Source organism: Macrobrachium nipponense, chromosome 20 (genome assembly GCF_015104395.2).
Source record: "Macrobrachium nipponense isolate FS-2020 chromosome 20, ASM1510439v2, whole genome shotgun sequence".
NCBI lineage: Eukaryota > Metazoa > Arthropoda > Malacostraca > Decapoda > Palaemonidae > Macrobrachium > Macrobrachium nipponense.
The window spans coordinates 16,631,937-16,656,281 of record NC_061089.1 but is presented as its reverse complement, the minus strand read 5'-3'; the positions used below and the strand labels follow the sequence as shown (position 1 = coordinate 16,656,281).

At 38.9% G+C, this 24,345-nt stretch overlaps 1 protein-coding gene across 7 annotated transcripts in view; it reads right to left on the bottom strand.

The window, feature by feature from the left end:
* LOC135222513 (zinc finger SWIM domain-containing protein 8 homolog) overlaps positions 1–24,345 on the bottom strand; it is a 334,079-nt gene that overhangs the window by 115,784 nt on the left and 193,950 nt on the right. For all 7 annotated transcript variants that reach the window (XM_064260601.1, XM_064260624.1, XM_064260617.1 and 4 more), the window contains exon 13: positions 16,274–16,496. In XM_064260601.1, coding sequence (XP_064116671.1) covers positions 16,274–16,496 — 223 coding nt within the window. The remainder of the gene's footprint in view (positions 1–16,273; positions 16,497–24,345) is intronic.

The following is a 24,345-nucleotide window of genomic DNA, read 5'->3' as shown; positions in this document are numbered from 1 at the left end:
AGAAAAACCACTAAAAATTTTCATACTTGGTTTTTTTAATAGTTTTATCACAAAAAGTGCATTTTATGATGAAATTGATAACAAAAACCAGGAATTTGTGGATATTTCTCATAGAAAAATACCGCGAATGCGCGAATTTTCCGCGAATAATGCAGGGAAACGTTCCCGAGAGAAATCCGCGAATGTGTGAGTCCGCGAATCCGGAGAACGCGAATACGGGGGGTCCACTGTATTAGGAACTACTTAGCTAATCACCTCATTCTCTTTTATATATAAAGCATAATGTCCATCGGAGGGGAGGAGGGAAGGCTCTGATTACGTAATTACAGTGGTACCTCGAGATACGAAAGGCTCAACTAACGAAAAACTTGAGATACAAAAGCGAATACGAAAAATTTTACGGCTCTACATACGAAAATTGTTCCAAGATACAAAAGGTTGTTGCTGTAAAGTCCGAGATTCGCCCGGACCACCGATAACAATTTTGAAACTTGCGCGCTGCCAACCGAGTAGACTCGCCACCATCCTCCCGCTCTCCCATTGGTTCCTGATGCTAGTCACCACCATGAGATCCTTCTCTCCTATTGGTCAGCATCCCTCCCATGATGCATCTACGTAGCGGTGTGCTTCTTCGGCCACTGCACGGCATCATCGGTATCGTAAGCACGCGGTATTCGTTCGTTCTAACTATTTCGTTTATTCACTTAAATTTGTTAGTGATTTCGTTGTACAGTGGGGCATCGCTTATTCACGGATCAGTATTCACGGATCCAGTTAATCACAGGTTTTTTCTTGGACCGTTTCTCATGTTACATCACTGGTATGAATCGCTGCATCACGGGTTTGTTGTGTTGCGTATGCGATGTTTTTCGGTAGGCTAACCCTCGGCCGTGGTCCGATAACTACCAACATTCATTTAAAGACTCATATAATGATATTAACTGACAATAAAGGTAATAAAACCATTCTCACCTAATATATTATTGTCCTATCTTCGAAATAAATAGCCTATTCAAGGTTTATGTACGACGTTCATTGGTAGGCTAAGCGTAGTTGCAGTGCGATAACCACCAACGTACACAAACATTCACATTATGATATAAACTGACAATAAAGGTAATAAAACCATTCTTACCATATATATTATAGTCATATCTTCATAATAAATACCCTATTCAAAGAATAATTCCACATCATTGCACTCAACTTATCGTCGGAGTGGCCAGCCACAAAATGTAAGCATATACCTTTACGTACGAAAATGGTTTATGAATACGGTTGCGTTCAAAGCGACATTTTTTGTTTGATAAACTTTTAGAAATTTTAATAGTAGTGGTAGTGTAATTACAGTAGTAATAACATTAAGGCTAAAATTAATTCGAACTTCATTATTATTTTGGCAGTATTTGTATATAACTTCTCTGAACAATGAAGTCATACAAACGCTATTTGTCATAGATTATCGTAAGTATTGCTGTTTGTTATTGGCGACGAAGCGTAAACGAAATACATAAAAGCATTTTTTACCTTATATATTATCGTCATAACTTCATAATAAAAAGGCTATTCGTGGAGTAATTCCATATCAGTGAAATCAATTTGATCTATGCGAGGCCAGCCAGCTGACAAAATGTACGTACGTATATGAAAATCAAATTATGGTAGCGTTCACAGCAAGATATCTTTCGAAATTTTATAGTACTATTCATGCTACGTAGTAATAATGTTTGGAATATACGTAACATTAATTTTCAATACAAAATATCATCGTTATTTTGGTAGTGAATAATAGTTTAGAATTATCATACATACACTGCATTGTTATGGGTTTGCGGCAGTGATAAAACAACCAAAATAACGTTCTCCTTTAAGTCGTCATATATTCATAATAAAAAGGCTATTCGTGGAGTAATTCCATATCAGTGAAATCAATTTTATCTATGCGAGGCCAGCCAGCTGACAAAATGTAAGTACGTATATGAAAATCAAATTATGGTAGCGCTCACAGCAAGATTATCTTTCGAAATATTTATAGTACTATTCATGCTACGTAGTAATAATGTTTGGAATATATGTAACATTAATTTTCAATACAAAATATCATCGTTATTTTGGTAGTGAATAATAGTTAGAATTATTCATACATACACTGCATTGTTATGGGTTTATGGCAGTGATAAAACAACCAAAATAACGTTCTCCTTTAAGTCAACGCGTTTAGGAAAAACATGACATAGAATCGACTTTGCGACTTCGTTCACTTTGATATTTTTAACGATACAATAACTATCATTTGTACTACTAAAACCATCTTCACATAAGTAATTTTTCGTAAGATATGTGTTGTTGCAAAAGCTAGCTTATACATAAAAGGCTTTTATAATTTAAGTCATCTTAGATATACATATGTACCCAAACTCATTGTGGGAAAATTTACTACTGTTTCCTCGGATATTGAAATACTTTAGCATCATTCAAACACTTTAATAATATAATGCATAAATACTAGGCTATACATATTTACATCGTATACAAATACTACATAGTTATATACACATACTTTTATATACAAAGTTAATCATATGAGTAGTGATCAGACGACAGCTGTGCACTGGACTACGTACGTACTACTTGGAAGATAAAACAAACAAAAATTTTGTTGTTGTTAGTCGCCGGGATAGATTAACATTTTTCCAGAGATTAAAGAGCTGAATTTTGTTTTGAAGGTATGTCAACCGCGTTAGTAAATAGGTATCATCTTCTAAGGAAATTTTTTTTTCTCTCTTCTTTTTGCCGAAGAATCTTCAAGCCATTTTGCATTCAAAGTAATGAGAAGGAATCATTCTATTCTTCATGAAATCAGTAAAATACTTACACTAATAATAAAAACTAAAAATACGTACTGTATGCAAAACACATACATCATCGTTAGCTTCGTGTGTGTAAACGTTCATTCTAAAAAATTACAGAGTAATATAACTAACACCTGATTGGTTGGTTGGTAGCCATGGAGATCTGTTATCCAATGACTGCCCTCTGCTTCTGTTCTATTTATAGACATGGCATGGATGGCACTAGGTTTGAACGTTACCATGTTCGTGATTTTCTGACTGCTGACGGCAAAAATTACTCAATAATTTTCTTTATATAATTATTCCTTCGTGAAAACAATAATATAATAACGCGGTTGACATACCTTCAAAACAAAATTCAGCTCTTTAATCTCTGGAAAAATGTTAATCTATCCCGGCGACTAACAACAACAAAATTTTTTTTTTTTTTTATCTTCCAAGTAGTACGTACGTAGTCCAGTGCACAGCTGTCGTCTGATCACTACTCATATGATTAACTTTGTATATAAAAGTATGTTTATATAACTGTTAACTTTGTATATAAAAGTATGTGTAGATAACTGTATGTAGTATTTGTATACGATGTAAATATGTATAGCCTAGTATTTATGCATTATATTATTAAAGTGTTTGAATGATGCTAAAGTATTTCAATATCCGAGGAAACAGTAGTAAATTTCCCCACAATGAGTTTGGGTGCATATGTATATCTAAGATGACTTAAATTATAAAAGCCTTTTATGTATAAGCTAGCTTTTGCAACAACACATATCTTACGAAAAATTACTTATGTGAAGATGGTTTTAGTAGTACAAATGATATTATTGTATCGTTAAAAATATCAAAGTGAACGAAGTCGCCAAAGTCGATTCTATGTCATGTTTTTAACTTTAACGTATAGTGGCTATGAAAAACACCATTGTGTCGTAGCGATGCGTCATCAATATAGTGGTATGAAAATACCACATGGTGTTGTAGCGATACGTTATCACAAAGTACAAATCCTTTTCCCGGACCATCCTCAGAATTTTACGACTCTTCAACTTCAAGATCGATATGGTGAAATATATTATATAGTCATACTTATTGTTAAAATTCACAAGTTGAACTTCAAAACATTATTATATTTTGATTGTTATGTACATATATTTTTTGTGTTTTTAACGGAATGTTTTGTTTTGAAAATAATACCTATTTACTGAACATATGGTATTAATTGTCCCACTATTTTATTATAGTGATCTTAATTATCTCACATTCATTTAACAGTATTATAATTAATATTTATTTAAATAAACTGTAATTAATAAATAACAATAATGAAAAACATAAAGGGAAAAAATGTTTTTGCTGCAGTAGTGGTGTTTGTTTGATTATGCATCTGACCTCACATTTCCGAAATCTGAAAAATTCCAAAAACCAAAACATCGGAATGTGTGTGTACTGCACATTTTTTTAAACACGCACACAATGTCTACACATTTACTGATACCCGTTGGTATCAGTAAATTACAGTACGTACGTATTTATTCCTGAGAGAGAGAGAGAGAGAGAGAGAGAGAGTAGAGAGAGAGAGAGAGGAGGAGAGGGAGAAGGGGGGGAGGGGGAGAGAGCGAGAGAGATGAGAGAGAGAGAGAATGATTAAGGACTCCAAGGCGTGTTATTTTTACAATTATTTTATTATCTTGGGATTTTTTTTTTAATCTTGAGATTTTCTATTCAATTCTCGAGATTAATAAGAAAATTAACGTAACTTGACTAGCATCAGCACACATCTGAATGACTCGACCATTAGCAGGCTAAACCACCAACCTTATGAACTTGCATGATACATGAGATACATGACAAAACACAAAACCACTGTTTATTGGTGAAAATTTGGGGGTCGCACGATATGGGAGATTGCACGTTATTCGAGTATATACGGTATGTGATTTTTTTTAGCCTTTTATGGAACAAAATCTAGCAAGAAATTGCCATTCCCAGTTGGCAACACTGGCCTACTCGCGTTTGTCCAAGGTTGGTTTGTTGTTGTTGTGAAATGTGGTGTGCGGCGCGTTCTTTAAATTGTACCCATATAAACAAGTTAATTATGTGGCACCCAAAAGCCCTGATTCTTTTACTCTTATGGGAAAGACGCCTAAAGGTCAGATGAAGGTTTTTACGTGGAATATACTATTAACGTGTTGTGACGAAGGGAAGAGATGTTTCGCTGCATACTGTTGGTAGCATTATCGTTATTATATTACTGGATTGCACTGCAAAATCGTCGCCATCTTTTATCAACATAGATTGTTGGTGAGTACCCATATGATTTACATAATTTTGATAGTTCTCTTACCACTCATCCTCTCTTTCCTTGTAAAAAAAAAAAAAAGAGGCCCACCATGCGTATGTAGGCTTCTAGCTGCAATCCCTAGGCTAGTAGGCTACATATGTACAGTAGTACATATACTACATTTATTTTTTAAGGCTAATTTTGTACAATAACTTTAAAACTGTCTTGAATTTAGTTTTAGGTGATAGTTGAAAACACATTTGGTGTTTGAACTAAAGTAGGCAGTTATAAACATTGAAATAGTGGTCTTGGGTGGGTTAACTATTAAAGTAGGCAGTTTTAAGCAATTTTTGAGGGGGGTATCAGGATAACACGGGTATTTACTTATCACGGGGGTTCTGGGCCCTATCCCCCGTGGATAACGAGGCCCCACTGTAGTATACTTTATCGTGTTGTGCGAGAACTTAACTACATATGTATATGTACTACACAATATAATTACGTCCAGTATATACGTAGTCACGAGTCCCAAGGAATTTGAAATTCACGGAAAGAAGAGGATGCTCTCTTTGGAGACGAAGATGGAGAATATCAAGAAGTATGAAGCTCGTATGCAATTGAGTGTGATCGCCAAGGAATACAGCCGAAATCCGTCGACAACAGGCACCATCCTTAAGCAGAAGGATGTAATCAAAGCAGCTACACCTTCCAAGGGCGTCACTATTTTGTCCAGCAAGAGGACCCACATGCACGATGAAATGGAAAGGCTTCTTCTTGTATGGATAAAAGACAAAGAAATCGCTGGCGATACAATAACTGAGACGACAATCTACTACAAGGCCAGCGCTATTTTCGGCGATTTGATTACCCAGCCCGAAGATGATGGAGGAGAAGGGACATCAACGCCAACCCCAGACTTCAAGGCTTCGCATGGGAGGTTCGAGAAATTCCGTAAACGAACTGGCATCCATTCGGTGGTGCGGCATGGGGAGGCGGCCAGCTCGGACACGAAAGCGGCCAAAGCCTTTAAAAAGACGTTCGACGAGATGATGATCAACGAAGGCTAAAGTTCTCAGCAAGTCTTCAACTGTGATGAGACTGGCCTTTTTTGGAAAAAAATACCTCATCGGCGCAGGAAGAGAAGAAGCTACCCGGGCATAAGCCTATGAAAGACAGGCTTACGCTCGGACTTTGTTCCAATGCCAGTGGGGATTGCAAGGTGCAGCCCCTACTTGCCTATCATTCCAAGACTCCTTGAGCCTTCAAGGCCCACAAAATGCTTAAGGAGAAGCTTCCAGTGATGTGGAGGGCTAATGCAAAAGCCTGGGTAACGAGGCTTTTGTTCACCGAGTGGGTAAATCTGTGTTTTGGCCCGACACTGAAGAAATTCTTGGAAGAGAAGCGCCTCCCTCTGAAATGCCTGCTGGTGTTGGACAATGCCCCTGCCCACCCTCCTGGCCTCGAGGAAGATATCCTAGCGGAGTATTCCTTCATCAAGGTTCTTTATCTTCCGCCTAACACAACCCCTCTCCTCCAGCCCATGGACCAGCAAGTGATATCGAACTTCAAGAAGCTGTATATGAAACATCTTTTCAAGAGATGTTTCGACATCACCAATACCACAAAACTCACCTTGCGTGAATTTTGGAAGGAGCATTTCAACATGGTCATATGCATCCAACTCATCGATCAAGCTTGGCAGGAGGTTTCGAGGCGAACCTTGAATTCTTCGTAGAGGAAACTCTGGCCTGATGCCGTATCCACCCGAGACTTCGAGGGATTCAACGTGGGCGAAGCTGGTGCTACAGATTCAGGAACATTTGACGATCCTGAAACTGTTTCGCAACCAGATCTTGATGAGATCGTTGCACTCGGCAAGTCCATGGGGCTGGTCGTCGACAAGGCGGACATCAATGACCTTCTCGAGGAGCACCAAGAGGAGCTTACGACGGATGACCTGAAGGAGTTGGAGGCCATGCAACATAACGTCGTTCAAGAGTTCTCTAGCAGCGGCGAGGAGGACGACGACAACTTTATGCCAACGGCAGAAATTAAGGATACTCTAGCTGCTTTTCATAAGGTGCAATCATTCTTAGAAAAGAGACACCCCGAAAAGGCTTACACAGGTCGTATGCTTGCACAGTTGGATGATGTTTGCCTGAGTTGTTTCAGGAACATTGTCAAAAGTAGGCAGAAGCAATCTTCCTTGGATAGTTATTTTTTAAAGAGGCCTTTAGTAGTAGTAAGCAAAAAGGAAGAACCAAGTGATACTAAAAAACAGAAAGTTGAAAGTGGTGAAGTTGAAATTTTGTAGTAAAAAAAAAAAAAAAAAAAAATTCTAATTAAGTTTTTTGTAAAGAAGTGTTCCCCTTAAGTGTTACAGTTTTGTTAATGTGTTTCGTAAAGTTTAGTTTATGTTTACTTGCATTTTTTTGTGCGTTTCATAAAGTTAAGTGTATGTACGTATCTGCCGTTTGTCCTCCTCCTCTGTCGCCACTTTCGGAGATAGCCTCGCTCGAAAGGTAAGCTTCCACATTTTACTACATATGTACGTGCATGTACAGTATTTCTTGTAAACCATGTACAATAATACACTTTATTTACAGGTATATTAGCAGTACGTATTAAGTTAGGTATTGAATGGATGGTTCAAATTGTTGTAGTATTTCATTGTTTATAGGTCAATTTAGATTTATTATGAAATTTACTGGGGTGTTTTTGGAGGGCTTGGAACGGATTAGCCATTTTACAGGTAAAATGCGGTCCAAGATACGAAAAGCTCATGATATGAAGGCAGCCTCGGAACGGATTAATTTCATATCTTGAGGTACCACTGTACTGGGTAAGTATATACAAAACTTTATTTTATAATGTTATAAAAAAGTCATTATTGTCTAAGTGGCTTACCCAGTAATTACATAGCTGATTCCAAATTGGAAGGAGGTGGGATCATGGACATATTTTACAACTAAGCATAAGTTATGTAATGAATTTGAAATAGACAAATTGCTAGCATTCAAAACAATGTTTGTTGTTTCCTATCAAGGTAAAGACTGCAGATGGATAATGCCTCTGGTTGATGCTCATTGTAACTTGTAGTGGCGCGGCAGTATAGTCAAAGGTCGCCTACTACTTAGGGGGAACTATGCAGTGAGGCAAGTGCTCCTATGGCTAACAAAGTATGATAGGTGCCCACCTTGTCCTGGGTGCAGCACCAAAATAAAATCAACCAGAAAACGCTGACACCTACACTAAAGTAGTCATGACCCATGCACTGATAGTAGTGGTGCTCCAGGTACACTGTACTCCCTGGCCCTCCGGACTCAAAAGGTGAAGAGATAGTAGGATAACATCCTGTGCTTCCTTCCACTATGCCATGCCAATCACTAAAAATGGTCGCAAGGTATTACAAATTTTTGACACTTTTTAAGCTTTCATAAAAATATAAGAAGCAAAAATCTCTTATGCTTCCGGTAGGTCAATAGTGGAATGGGTGTAAAGAGCAAGTAGCATCTGAAGATAAAGGAGGTAGAGGCTGTTTTCCCACATCCTTAGCTTCGCTTCAAAGTAGGCAAAAAGCACTCCACAACACTGAGGGTGTCTCAAAAATTAAGTCCATATATAATGGAAGACAATACATTTAGACAGAGGAAAAGACAGGTTCTTGCCATAACTCCCTAGATTATGGATGGTCCTCTGATTCCTGTTCAGCTCAGGGAATTCCTGAAAAACTCCAACTTAACAGAGCTCACTATACTATTTCCCCGCTGGGGAGCACTACTGGGCACTTGTAGAAAGCACTTGAACCAGACGAGCTAAGGACTCAGGAGCTACCGGACACTTGGAGTATGATTTATCACTAGAGGATCTGGGCAACAGGTGAGCTAGGCAGTCAGATGCTGGCTGACACTCGAAGCCGAGGAGCTGAGTGCCAGCGAGTTGGGAACTCATGAGCTGGCTGACACTAGGAGCGAGTTGGCACCAGAGGAGCTAGGCATCAGGCGAGTAGGAAATTGAGAGATGTTGAGTGCTCCCGGAAGTCAAGGAAGACAGTAATGATCTTTAAAAAAAACACACAGATCAAAGTCTTGGAAGGGACCTTATACTTTCCTGATCAGGGCCAGTGTTTGTCATAGCTCCTATGACATCTCATAAATATTCTCTCTTAAGTCACTCAATCACTCATAGTTAAGAGGAACTTCTAAGAGTGTTTTATCAACGCTCTGAGAGAATCTCTTAGCTATGAAAAACGGTATGTTTAGGAGAAACTTTTAAGCGAAGATCTCGCTAACAATAGCGGAAAATATAATGCTACATTCCATGAATATACGATTTTCGCCATTATTTTAAAAAAAACGTATTTTAAAAATTCAATATAGTATTCATTAATTATGATATTAACCTTATGATCTGTATATTATTGTTGAATTCAAAAGTATTTATTTTCCGAGTACCTATATTTTGTTTTGTAATTTTGGCGGACGCTTCAAACAACAAACAGACCATAGTTTCCGCCAGGCTTTCGCTCTGCTATAGCCTACTGTTAGAAAGGATTCAACACCAACTGGAGTGCCTGTGAGTAGTAGTCCAAAACCCAAGAGGCAGAGGAAGGCAAATTGGAGGCAAGATGCTTGTCTTCGTCTGTTGCAGTTTATAGACGAAAACAGGGCTGTAATAGAAGGGAAAAAATTCAACACGGAGGTGACGGCCAAGATGAGACGAGACACATGGGAAGGGAAGACGTCACCAAAAAACTTAATGCTTCTTTCCCGAGTCGACCTGCATTCTGATGCTAAACAAACTAGAGCAACCCAACGCATTTCAATAAAAAGTATACACAGAAATAGGTATGTATTGCGTAAGTAATTTAAAAACATTTATTCTAATTTTACACGTAGTTACTTGGAATTTTATAATATACTACAGATAAATAGGTAGGTGAAATGAGTATGTATATACAGTGTATATGTATGGGTATATGTATGTATGTACAAAGTAAATTCAAGTACAGAGGTACCTCGAGATACGAAAGGCTCAACTTACGAAAAACTAGAGATATGAAAGCCAATACGAAAAATTTAACGGCTCTACATACGAAAAGTTTTCAAGAGACGAAAGGTTTCTGAAAGTCCGAGATTCGCCCGGATAACAATTTTGAAACTCGTGCCGTGCGCCGCCATCTTAGTGCTAGTAGGTTCGCCACCATCCTCCTACTCTCCCATTGGTTCCTGATGCTAGTCGCGGCTATGAGATCCTTCTCTCCTATTGGCCAACGTCCCTCCCATCATGCATCTACTATGTACACGTGGACGTGGTGGCGTGCCTCGGCCACTCGGTACCAGCATTGTTATAGTAAGCACGCGGTATTCGTTTTCGGGATCGTCAATGTGTATTTAAAAAAAAAAAATTCTCATATCTTTTCAGAGAAAATGGAAAAAGAAGAGCACCTCTTGAGTGACGACATATATGATATGATTGACCAAGATCTCTCTCGTGGGATAAGTGACCAAGATCTCTCACATGGGATAAGTGATCAAGGTCTCTCTCATGGGATAACTGAAACTTTGCAAGGTTGGTAGAATCTCCACTCCCTGCTGAACAGAGGGTGTTGACCAATCATTTACAACATGCATACCAGTATAATCAAGGCACTTCAGTTTATGTTGAAGGTCAGCAGCCGAACATTCAGTACCCAAATCAGTTGCGGAGAGAGCATTTGGTTGAACAGGGTTTTGATGAACACCAGGGCCAACAGTCATGAGGTGCAAAAAAAGAACCAAGTGATAAAAAACAGAAAGTTAAAATTCTGTAAAAAAAAAAAAAAAAAAAAAAAAAAAAAAAAAAAAAAAAAAAAAAAAAAAAAAAAAAAAAAGAAGGGGGGGGGGGGGGCCCAGAAATTAAAGCCGCTTTTCATAAAGTGCAATAATTTGTAGAAGACACCCCCCGAAAAGGCTCACACAGGAACATTGTGAAAAGTAGGCAGAAGCAATCTTGCTTGGATAGTTATGTATGTATATTTTTTAGTGTACGTACGTACATACTACATATGTATCTGCTGTTTGTCCTCCTCCACCTCTTGCCGCCACTTTCGGAGATAGCCTCACTCGAAAGGTAAGCTTCCACATTTTACGTACAGTATATTTCTTGTTACCATGTACACTAATATACACTTTATTTACAGGTTATATTTTGCTTTTTTTTTTTTTTTTTTTTTTATTAATTTAGGTATTGAATGGTCCAAATTGTTGTAGTATTTCATTGTTTATAGGTCAATTTAGCTTTATTATGAAATTTACTGGGGTGTTTTTGGAGGGCTTGGAACGGATTAGCCATTTTACATGTAACATGTGGTCCAAGATACGAAAACCCCATGATACGAAGGGCGCCACGGAACGGATTAATTTCGTATCTCGAGGTACTACTGTATGTAATATAATTAAAATATAAAAAAAGATGTCTAGAATCTAAGCTGGTTATGTATTGTTACAAGAAAGACAAAAATACTCTCATCAGATAAAATTCTGAATGTAATTCTATTTTAACTGTAAAATATTGCATACTTTCTCTAATAAAAGATAAATAAAAACCCTTTGAAAACATTGTACATCCTTTGGAAGTGCTGGGTTTGGCTTTGATATTTTTTCTCCCAGAAACACAATAGGCAACAATCTTATAAGAAATAGTCCTTAATATGATGAAGGCATTTATAATATCAGATCCCATGTTCATGTAAGCAGTCGAAAAAGGAACTTGAGGTGCGAAACAAATTCAGCACAAATATAGTATCAGGAGAAATATATAGTACCAATGCTATTAATGTCCATATTCAATCATGTAATGACGCCATTTTTGTGGAATTGTTCCCGAGTACTGGGTGCAAACTAAGCAATGTTGTCCTTTCGCTAAGAACATATTTTAATTGTTAAATGAATTGTTTTAACACATATTTTTGGGTTTTGAAACCTTCGAACTGGTTGTAAATCTTTTAAAATAAATAGGTTATTACAAGCCACTGATTTTCCTGTATGTCAATGACCAATGTTTATCTAACTGCTTATTTTTATTTTTCTGTTTCTTATATTTTATTTTGAATGTACTGTAAACAGCTACAAGGAATTTCTGCTTTTCTGTTCCCCTGTGGACTATAACCTCATAGTATATCTATCTTCTTGAAAAAGGAAGATAAACCTCACACACACACACACACATATATATATATATATATACACAATTATATGAGACATGAAAGAGGTAAAGCACTGGTACTATAGGCATAGTGCTCCTCTCTCGCTACTAACCAAAAAAAGCTCTAAGGATTTTCATTTTCATTCCATTCTTGACCCTTCGTGTCTAATCCTGCGCCAATATATGTCATCAAATTAATTAATCCATTAATTTGGTTGGCAATCGCCTCTCTGATCAAGTCAGTCACATACATGAGGCCACTTTGATCAACTCTTTATCTTTTTTTAAACTCACTGTCGTCATACACATCGAATATATCCAGTCTTGGACGAAAATTCCTCGGGCAGCGAACGCGGTGTTCTTGTTCGTCTACCATGTTTACAGTCTGTGACTACCGCTATGAGAAACTCCTAAGTACTTAGGAGACCCCACCTACACTCTTAAATCTCGGCCTGAGATATGAGTACTCATAGCGCGTAAGAGGCTTCGTAAAATTCTCTTAAGAATTTTCATAACTTTAAGAGTGTTTTAATTATTTAAGAGTACTTCTTCCACTACAGGCTAGAAAACCTCTCTGATCTTGCAAAATTGCCAAAGAAAACCTCTGATCTTGCAAAGTTGCCAAGTTGATGGGAGACTTGAAAAGGTGGTTCTTATCTTGAAAGGAATGGAGTAGCCTCTTTGAAGAACCTAAACAACTAAAGGTTCTACACCCCTGCAACTGACACTCACTTGGAGGAATTTTTGGTGGATGAATTCTTCAAGGACTTGGAAGAGGGCCGAAGGCTAGAACTGGGTCTCTCTTGAGGACGTGACTTTCCTCCTCTAAAGGGCTGTTGCCAAGGTGAAAAAACCTTGGCAGGAGTAGCAGAAGTCGTCTGTGGACACTTTGTCGACTTAACTATCAAGTCGTGGGTCGATTTTTTCTGAACAGCAGATAGAACCTCCCTCACAGTGTCTTGCAGGAACAAATGAGACATCAAGGGATGAATACAAGAGGTCCGACTTCTGAGTAACTGTCACCCCTTTAGTATCAAAAGAACACCCAAGCTCTCCCTTTTTGGGAATCCCCTTGGCAAAACGCTAGGCTAACTCATCAAAACTGTCTAACCGCCTTATAGGCGCATGAAAGAATACCTAGCCAGTCCGAAGAGTGGTCCTTTGCAAGTGCTGGGCAGTGGGCAGTCCTCAATCTTCTTGGCTAACACACCAACTGTCCAGTCTAGGACACTGAATATTTTCCACACTACCAATATTCCTCACGACATGATCCAGTTCAGGCAAAGAGAAGAAAAACTTGACTGAAGACAAGCTGTGTAAACACAGCCACAGAAGTACCTCTGGGAGGAGGCAGACCCTCCCAATGAAGGAGCCTCCCTGGTGGAATAAAAGTGATGCCTCTTCTTCAGCAGCTTAGATGGAGGATACACAAAAGAAGCTTTGCCTTGATCCCTCTTGACTGCCAACCCTCTACCTCAAACAGGGATCTCTTCTAGGAAGAGGAGAGCACTAACTTGGGAGGGTATGGATCAGAAGGAAGTTTCCTAATGAGGAAAGTGAAAGCAGGCAAATTGGGAAGAGCTGGTACACAAATCTGTAAAGTTCGCGACAAGAAAACTCAGAGGGCTAGAATATGAAGAGGCAGGAGCATTGTCATGGTCTGGATCTTCATCATCAGAAGAGATGGACAACAAAATGTGATCCCCACTCCTGGCAACAGACGTCTTCCTCTTAAGGAAGCCCAGCCAATCCTTCAAGTGGCAGCAAATTGGGGCTAGCAAAGGATCCCCTTGTGTTGACAAAGATGGACAAGGAGATGGTGGAGCCGGTGTCCAACAGCTGGTGCCAAACTACCAACAACTGGCACCGGATGAGGTGTGGAAAGTGCCAAGTGAGCTAGCACAAGGGGGTGTGGCACTGAACACCTGGGCAGAGACTGGCCCTCGACAGTGGGAGCCACATACAGGAGAAGGTGGAACTGTTATACAACTGGGAACAGGGGCCAATGAAATAATAGGAACATTAGAATTAGATTTTACATCGGAAGATTCCCGGCTACCTACTGATTTACTAGTCTCCCACCTTAGTAATTGCCTTTCTTTTCCTATCTCTAGCCAATATCGTCAAATAAGATTCTTAGGTTTTCCACTTCCTATTATCTGAAGTCATTACAGACTGAACATCTTTAGTCAAATGAGCAAAATTTGTCCACCGCGATCTGTGCACATTGTGTGCTACTCATAAGATTCCCTAGTTAGGCATTTATTGCAACCATTAATGCAATACCTAAAGGAAGATGAACCCGAGTCGGACGTTGTCAAAGCAAGTAGTTAAATTAGGTTAAAATAATCAAAATCAATAACCAGGTCTCTAGAGAGAACCTAAAGCTAACTAAATAGTGCCGAATAGGCTAACAAATGAAAATGCTTCACCAATTGCGATGATAATCAATCAGAAAAGTCAAGAATTTCGAAACAAAGCAGCAGCCAACAACTGGTAGAGTTATTAGCCAGCAGAAGCAAACTGATCTTTGCCAAGTTGTTCCTCTCTTTACCCAAAAGTGGGTAGGGTCATTGTTAGCTACCCAAAACAAAAAACTTGTGCGACTCGTGAATTTCAAAATTTAGCTGCCAGGCGAGTGAAACTAGTTTCTATGTAATTTACCAGGTAAGTTACTTAAATAAAAATAGGTTTTATAAAAAGTATCATTAATCTTAATACTACAACTGTAATATTTGATCGACTTTTGTAAATAGATATCTGTCTGAGTAATAATCTAACCAGGGCCAAACAACAATTTTATTACAATTACCATTCTTCTTAATACAACTGTATTATTTGACTTATATATATCAATATCTGTCAGTGTAACCACCTAACCAGGCCCAATCATTTCTCTCTCACATATGTGAAGGTTTAAGAAACAAAAGCAATAGATTTTTAAATTTTTGTTGAAAACAAAACCAGAAAAGTTTGAAGTGCCAAAACCATTGAAAGGAGATCCTTATGGAGCAAGCCAGAATTTCCGTAAGGAAATAAACCTACCAAATGAGTGATTACTCACTGTCTTTGTTCAAATTTTGATAATACAGCAATATATATGTGGAATGAGTTGGCAAGACTGTTTACAAAAGGGTTTTTTGGGGGGTGATTTCTGTCACCCAGGATTATCTGTGGTCCGGCAGTGGCCTGGTCCCATCAATGCCAGTTTTAAGAGGTCAGACTGTACTTTTAATGCCCAAAAAACTAATGCTATTCAATTGGCATCAAAACCCACATTCTTTTGAGGTCCTAAATTGTCACACTTCCCAGTAGAGGAAGTCTTTTAATTCTTGTACTGTAAAACTAAATGATTTTCCTGGCAATAATAATGATGCTAATGAGTGTACATTTAAGAGGGGCTCCAATACTACTTTGATGCAACATGTGCCATGCAATAACTTTTAACAACAATAATAATAATAGTAATAACAATAAGTAATAATAAATATAATATATTTATTTTACAATAATTATAATAATGATAATAATTAATTTAATGTCCCAACATATAAGCTTCATTAACTTTTAGCAGTCCTTTTCATAACCATTTTTGCAAGAACAAAATTCCGTACTTATATTTCATTCATACTTCACTACTTCATAAAAAAAAAATCAGATAATACAGTTTCTTCCTCTTATTAAAAAAAAAAAATTATAATCTACAAGTTGCTACAATTATAATCCTTTTGTTTTACCTTGTGCATTTCAAAGAAAAGAGGGCAGAGAACAAACGCTAGCTAACTATTTGGTATATTTTTTTTTTTTTTCACAAAATACCAGAATCTCTTGAAAGCATTTACCCTGTCATTGTATTGAATAAACTGATCATTCCATTTTCCTTTTAATCAGATCATAAAAAGAAAATTACAAGCCCATATGCTACTACTACTATTACAAGTTACCAAACACTACCCACCTGTAAGATTCTGTCTCTGGAGGGACTGTATTGAAGACTGTTGTGGCTGCAATGGAGATGTAGCTTGGCTACCAGATGAAGGAGTTGGTTGCACACTCAGAGATATCCCTGCCAAGGATGTTGATGGCATAACAGCTGCTACACATCCACTAGCTGCTGGAGAATCTGCTACTCTCATGGCCCCAACAGTTTCAGCAGTCTCTATACTACTACTGGTAGCTGGCTGTTTGGAAAAAATTTCAAGTTTGTTTTGTCTTTGTTCATATTCAACATCAGCATACTAAAATAAATATACTAATAATTAGTACAAAAATAAATCACAATGTTTTACATGTTTCATCACAGGCCCCTCAATCAAATGACCCAAAATCTCTGGTCTCTAATGTTCCCAGACTTAGTACTTTGTTTAGTTTTAACATTTCATTACTTGTCTATGTGCATACTTAACACCTGGCACATCACATCTTCTCTACTAAGTTGCTTTGGGTATTACTTATCATGTATGAGTTCCAAAGGGATAGGATTGAGAAACTCTTGTATCTGTCATTGGAGACCAAAAGGTCGAGTTTTTGCCACAAACTTAAAAACAAACAAGAATGGGCAAAAACCCTAGCTGTCTGAGCATCAGGCTTGACAGGATAAGCTGTGTAATTCCCTAATACAGTGGTCCCCCCGTATTTGCGGGGGATGCGTACCAGACCCCCCCCGCGAATAGTTAGAATCCGCGAATGTTTGGAACCCCCCTCTAAAAATGCTCATAAACTCCTATCCTGAACATGCAAACACCAAAGTATCCCTAAAAAGACCATCCTTCATCAAATATACATAAAATATCCTATTATGGTTCATATTAATCTTTGAAATATTATTAATACTGTTTTAAAAGTAAATCCTACATTTTATGGTTATACATAAATACATACTATGTACGTACTGCACGACTTAGTTACGTATGTGAAAATAATTCAGTCCCCCCATAAGTATTCAGTTATGCATGTTTTCTTTCATACTGTTACTATTTGAGACATCCATTTTCTTTTTACAAAGGAAGCAATTGTATCTGAAATCACAAATGCCAAATGTCTACTTAAAGTATTATCCTACATCAAATATACAATTGAATTGGTATTATTAATATAATTTTAAAGTCATCTTAAACATTTTATCATTAGAAATATATAAACAGCCAATAGCACAGAGAGAGAGAGAGAGAGAGAGAGAGAGAGAGAGAGAGAGAGAGAGAGAGAGAGAGAGAGAGAGAGAGAGAGAGATTGTCCTTAGAGTATTTAAGAGAGAGAAATGGAATGATTATTGTCTTTAAAATACTCAGATATGAATTTTGTACTAAGAGTTATAGTATTATTGGAAAATATTAATGATAAACTTATTAAATACTGTCCATGAAAAAGGATCTCATCTCCAGTAACGAGAAATGAGGGGCGAGAGAGAGAGAGACGAGAGAGCGAGAGAGAGAGAGAGAGAGAGAGAGAGAGAGAGAGAGAGAGAGAGAATTACCTAAAACCATTAAATTCGTCGACCATTGTATGGCATTGTTACTTTTCCCAGCGACCCCCCCGTTTCCCAGCGCCGACGTCACTGGAGTTATGAGGTAGGGAAATTGATACAGAAAAAGATGAAGGGAAGAATTTTCATTTGAAATTAGTTATTGTATTATTACTACTTCTATTATTATTATTATTATTTGAAAATAAAATAAACACATGCATTTACCATAAAAATTCTCTCATCTCAGTAAGAAAGAGGAGTTATCCTTACAAGTGAAATGGAAAGGTAATTTTCATCTCTTTAAAATACTACCATTATGAATTTTGTAATTACCGTTTTATTATTATTATTATTATTATTAAATAACTGAAATTATCAATAAACATTTTACATACTGGTACCATAAAAGTTCTTTCATCTCGGTAAGAGAGAGAGAGAGAGAGAGAGAGAGAGAGAGAGAGAGAGAGAGAGAGAGAGAGAGAGAGAGAGAGAGAGTAAGTGTTTATCTCTCTGTTCTCTCAAAAAATACTTATATAACACTTCCAGCGAAAGAGAGGAAGGGAGTTACCACTATGACACATTATTATTTTGTGTGGCAAAAGAGAGAGAGAGACAGAGAGAGAGAGAGAGAGAAAGAGAGTTAGCCTTAATTAAAAGTGATATGGATAGATTAGTACAGTATTTCTTTAAAATACTATCACATAATATGAATTTGTAATTACAGTTATTATCATTATTATTATTTGAAGGTAGGAGACCCTCTCTCAAACATGTTTTGTTAAAGATGATGGCAGCATCAGTGGAATTGATTTTATATATGGTCTTTTCAATTCTTCTTATTATTCTCTTCTCATCAGGGCTGATATTTGCTAATAGCTGGCCGATGTTCATATCTCGGTGAAAGAAATGTTTTCTAAAAATAATAATTTATTGATATGATAACAAAAGTGGTTAACAAATCTTAGTCTAAGGGCGTAACGGAATTCCAACGTTTCCAACCGTATCATCGGTTCATTTTCAAGGAAAGGTGAGCTTGAACTGATTGGAATGGGGTCGTTCGGGGGTATTTATTGTGTCCCAGGTGCTCTGTCTGATGGGCGCTGCGTTTTCATTGGCTGAACAGAGGATTAAGTCCCTGAGTCAAGCCGTCTTGCAGAGGTGGAAGCTCGCACTGCTCTTCTCGTGCGGACGCTGGAGACTGGGAGCGTAGTATTGGGAAGGTCATTGCCGATAGACGGGGCCACCTGATTGGCCCGTTCGATCGGCTCTATGGTGCTGGCGGGCGGCGCCCTATGTGCCACCGTCGGGAGGAGTGAAGTCTCTTGGGTGGTGTTGAGGCTGGGTCTCTCCTTCCCGAAGGGCTCGCTCGTCCTCTTTGTATTTCTTATGAAATACTCCCTTGTAAAAGAGAGTGACGTCTTTAAGGGCGGCGGGACGAGGCTCCTGCTGATACCATTTATCGATGTTTCTGCGAATGCATTTAGTGATGTCCCGGTTGGAATACCCGTTGTTAATTAAAACTTGGGCAACACGTTCTAATTCAGTGTGCGTGTCCTTCCACGAAGAGCAGTGTGAGAGAGCTACACCGTCTTTCTGTGTGTACAAAAAAGGCCCCTTTCTCCACCCACAGAGGACATATGTACACACAGAAAGACGGTGGGTTCTCCCCTCGGAGTACTTTTCGCAAACTTCTACATGGGTGCTGTGGAACGTAGGGTATTCGCCAACATCGAGAAGCCGTCTATGTACGTCCGGTATATTGACGACACTTTCATCAGCGACAGCACGGTGGAAGAAATAGAGCGCCTGCGACAAGCCTTCCACGACCACAGCAGACTCAACTTCACCATCGAACATTGCCGTGACCGTCGCCTCCCCTTCCTTGACGTCCTCGTCAGGCAACAAGAGGAGCGCTTCGTAACACAGGTGTATACGAAACCCACGAACCTGGGCATGTGCCTGAACGGCGAGAGCGAGTGTCCAGAGAGATACAAGCGCACTGCGATCAGCGCCTTCATCAGGAGAGCTCTCTCACACTGCTCTTCGTGGAAGGACACGCACACTGAATTAGAACGTGTTGCCCAAGTTTTAATTAACAACGGGTATTCCAACTGGGACATCACTAAATGCATTCGAAGAAACATCGATAAATGGTATCAGCAGGAGTCTCGTCCCGCCGCCCTTGAAGACGTCACTCTCTTTTACAAGGGAGTATTTCATAAGAAATACAAAGAGGACGAGCGAGCCCTTCGGGAAGGAGAGACCCAGCCTCAACACCACCCAAGAGACTTCACTCCTCCCGACGGTGGCACATAGGGCGCCGCCCGCCAGCACCATAGAGCCGATCGAACGGGCCAATCAGGTGGCCCCGTCTATCGGCAATGACCTTCCCAATACTACGCTCCCAGTCTCCAGCGTCCGCACGAGAAGAGCAGTGCGAGCTTCCACCTCTGCAAGACGGCTTGACTCAGGGACTTAATCCTCTGTTCAGCCAATGAAAACGCAGCGCCCATCAGACAGAGCACCTGGGACACAATAAATACCCCCGAACGACCCCATTCCAATCAGTTCAAGCTCACCTTTCCTTGAAAAATGAACCGATGATACGGTTGGAAACGTTGGAATTCCGTTACGCCCTTAGACTAAGATTTGTTAACCACTTTTGTTATCATATTAATAAATTATTATTTTTAGAAAACATTTCTTTCACCAAGATATGAACATCGGCCAGCTATTAGCAAATATCAGCCCTGATGAGAAGAGAATAATAAGAAGAATTGAAAAGACCATATATAAAATCAATTCCACTGATGCTGCCATCATCTTTAACAAAACATTATTATTATTATTATTAATATTATTATTTGAAAGTATTAAAAACATATAGTACAAGTACTATAAAAAAAATCTTGAGTCTCAGTAAATAAGAGAGAGAGAGAGAGAGAGAGAGAGAGAGAGAGAGAGAGAGATTTTCAGAGAGAATGGGGGGCACGAGCACTTGTGGCAAGCAACAGCTATTTCCCCCTCCGGTCACTTAACTTGATACGTATGACAGTTTTAGTACCTGGAGTTAGAGAACGAAGACTGGGATTTCCTTCATTCTTCCATAATTTTTTAAATTTATAAGCTAAAATCTTACTAATTCTCTATGGTATTTTCTTTAATGAATTGATATTATTGCTGTATAAATTAATATTAATATTGAAAATAGTAAATCATTTATTTATCATACAAAAAACATACATCTTTGTAGTAGAGAGGGGAAGGGGAGAGAGAGGAACGGGAAGAGAGAAGAGGAGAACCGGGAGGGAGAGCGGAGAAGCGAGAGAGAGAGAGAGAGAGAGAGAGAGAGAGAGAGAGAGAGAGAGAGAGAGAGAGAGAGAGAGAATTATTATTTTTATTATGTGATATCATATTCAACTTATTAAACTTACTAATAGTACAGTATTAATCAAATTAATATGATTTAAAATTAGTAAAAATCATTTTGTATCATAAAAATGTATTTAGTCATGAAAATAAACATCAAAATACACTAATTAGTGATTATTTTCGTCGGAAAATTCCGCAAATGGGCGAGTCCATCCGCGAATAATTTCTGGATAGGTTCCAAAGAAAAATCCGCGAATGTGTGAGTTCGCGAATCCGGAGAACGCGAATACGGGGGGACCACTGCATATATATATAGCTTCATCAAGGCTACGGTTAACAGAAAGACAAGTCTTGAGCATGAGCTGCCGGTCCGAGGATTCCATCAAAGGCTTGTAAGGCAATTGGGTCACTCTGAGGAGAATGAAAATTACATCCCACTTGGGTAAGCAAAGCTCCTCATGAGCATAGATAACTTGACCGAAAAACAGATCTACACCCCTCAGTCTAAACACATGGCCCATGGCTGGCAGAGACTGAGAGGAACATTTCCCAATGAAGATATGTTATGAGTACATGATACATTGAACAGATGGTCCAGCCTGAGAGAGACCCCTTCTATGAATTCAATTATTGGAGGACTGACAAGTGGATACTTGGAAGTTTGCACTTTTCACATCCTCCAAAATCATGAAGTTGCCCTCTCTCATGGAATCCAACACAATCTGCACTTGTTTTTTCTCTATTCTTTTGAGTGAAAAATATACAAGCATGAGCAAACATGTACAGAAGAAATTAAGTTTCAATAATTCAACCTAGCTACAACATAGCCAGACATTTAAACTAGACACCAGATGAATGAAGGGCATTATCCTTCAATTCACTCCCATTAACCACAAGTTAGCTGGCTTTTTATCAAATGTATTTCCGTAAGAGAAAATCTCAATTTGCACAACAATTTTTATTAACATCCCTAGCTGGCTTTTTATCAAAAATATTTCTGTAGGAAAAAATATCAATTTGCACGACAATTTTTACTAACATTCCTAGCTTTACAAAAAAAAGAAAGTAACTAAATGATATTAGAAAAATGATATTGTTATGTTACAATAAAGTTTCATACATACTTACCTGGCAGATATATACATAGCTAAGACTCCGTCGTCCCCGACAGAAATTCAAATTTCGCGCCACTCGCTACAGGTAGGTCAGGTGATCTACCGGCCTGCCCTGGGCGGCAGGACTAGGAACCATCCCCGTTTTCTATCATATTTTCTCTCTTCCACCTGTCTCCTGCGGGGAGGCTGGGTGGGCCTTTAATTGTATATATCTGCCAGGTAAGTATGTATGAAACTTTATTGTAACATAACAATATCATTTTCATACAATCAACTTACCTGTCAGATATATACATAGCTGATTGGCACCTTTCGGTGGAGGGTAAGAGACAGCTACTATATGGAATAGACAGGTAAACAACATATGTTGTAGGTATAAATAAAACCTTGGTTCCTACCTGATAGGTGGTAGACTTCGTGGGTGTTTGCCCAGTAGTCTGCATCACCTCAAGAAACTTTAGCGAGATATATGATCTATGGCCAAGAGTTCTTGTGGGTCGGCCGATGGGGTCTTCTCCGCTTACTCGGCAGAGCCTGAAAGGACTTTGTCAATGGGTGCTGATCCACTTATATGACAATACACCTTATGAAGGAGCACACAACCAATCCCGACCACCTGATCCTAAACCATTAGTTAGAACTAAGGATTGTTCCGAGTTATCCCCGAACTCGTCACAACAACCGTAACTCAAAACCATTACGCACACATACATAATTTCTAAAAAAAAATTATACTCATCTAATTAGATATGATAAGATTCTCTTACTGAACAACATAGACGGCCGCCCGTGCTAAACCAAGTCCTCCATTGTTCGAAGAGATTCCAGACCATATCTAAAAAGAAGAAAAGTATATACTTTTAAGGATTGGTGTCGGCTCCCGTACCCAGAATCGTATCCGCTGATACGAACGGACCTAGAGAAAAACACTTCTCATATGTCACACGAACGTCTTTCAAGCAATGAGATGCAAATACTGAGTTGCATCTCCAAAATGTCGTATCTATGATGTTTTTAAGCGACATATTCTTATGAAATGAGAGAGACGTCGCTACTGCTCTCACTTCATGAGCTTTAACTTTCAACAGTCGTAACTGTTCGTCAGAACAGACCTTATGCGCGTCTGTAATGACGTTCCTCACAAAGAATGCCAGCGCATTCTTGGACATCAGTCTTGTGGGGTCTTTTACCGCGCACCAAAGACCTTGTCTAGAGCCTCCCATCTGATGCTTTCTCTGAATGTAAAACTTTAGAGCTCTTACAGGGCATAGAGATCTTTCTGCTTCTCTTCCTACGAGACTCGATATGCCTTTGACTTCAAATGACTTAGGCCAAGGATTCGAGGGATTCTCATTCTTAGCTAAAAACAGCGTCTTAAACGAGCAAATAGCTGAGTCTCCCTTGAAACCTACTTTATCTTGCAGAGCATGTAATTCACTTACTCTCTTTGCCGTAGCTAAAGATAATAGGAATAGGCATTTTCTGGTGATGTCTCGAAAGGAAGCCAGATGAGGAGGTTCGAATCTTTCAGAAGAAAGAAACTTGAGGACCACGTCTAGGTTCCAGTTCGGAGGGACCGGTTCCTTCGACTTTGAAGTCTCAAATGACCGTATGAGATCGTGGAGATCTTTATTATCTGCCAGATCTAAAGTTAACTTCAGGTCCTCCAAGCACTGTCTCTCTAATCTGGCCCTGATGAGCCAGTCGTCCAGATACAGAGAGATGTTTACTCCTTTGAGGTGAAGAAACCTCGCCACATTCTTCATCAGGTTTGTGAAGACCTGAGGAGCTGTGGACAGGCCGAAACACAAGGCTCTGAACTGAAAGATCCTTCCCCCCGTCATGAAACGGAGGTACTTCTTCGATGAAGGGTGGATCGGGACGTGAAAGTAGGCGTCCTGGAGATCTAGAGACACCATCCAATCTCCTTGTCGTAATGACGCCAGGACTGAAGCAGAAGTCTCCATGGAGAACTTCTCCTTCTGAACAAATTTGTTCAGAGAGCTGACGTCCAGTACTGGTCTCCAGCCTCCCGAGGCTTTCGCAACCAGAAAAAGGCGATTGTAAAACCCCGGGGAG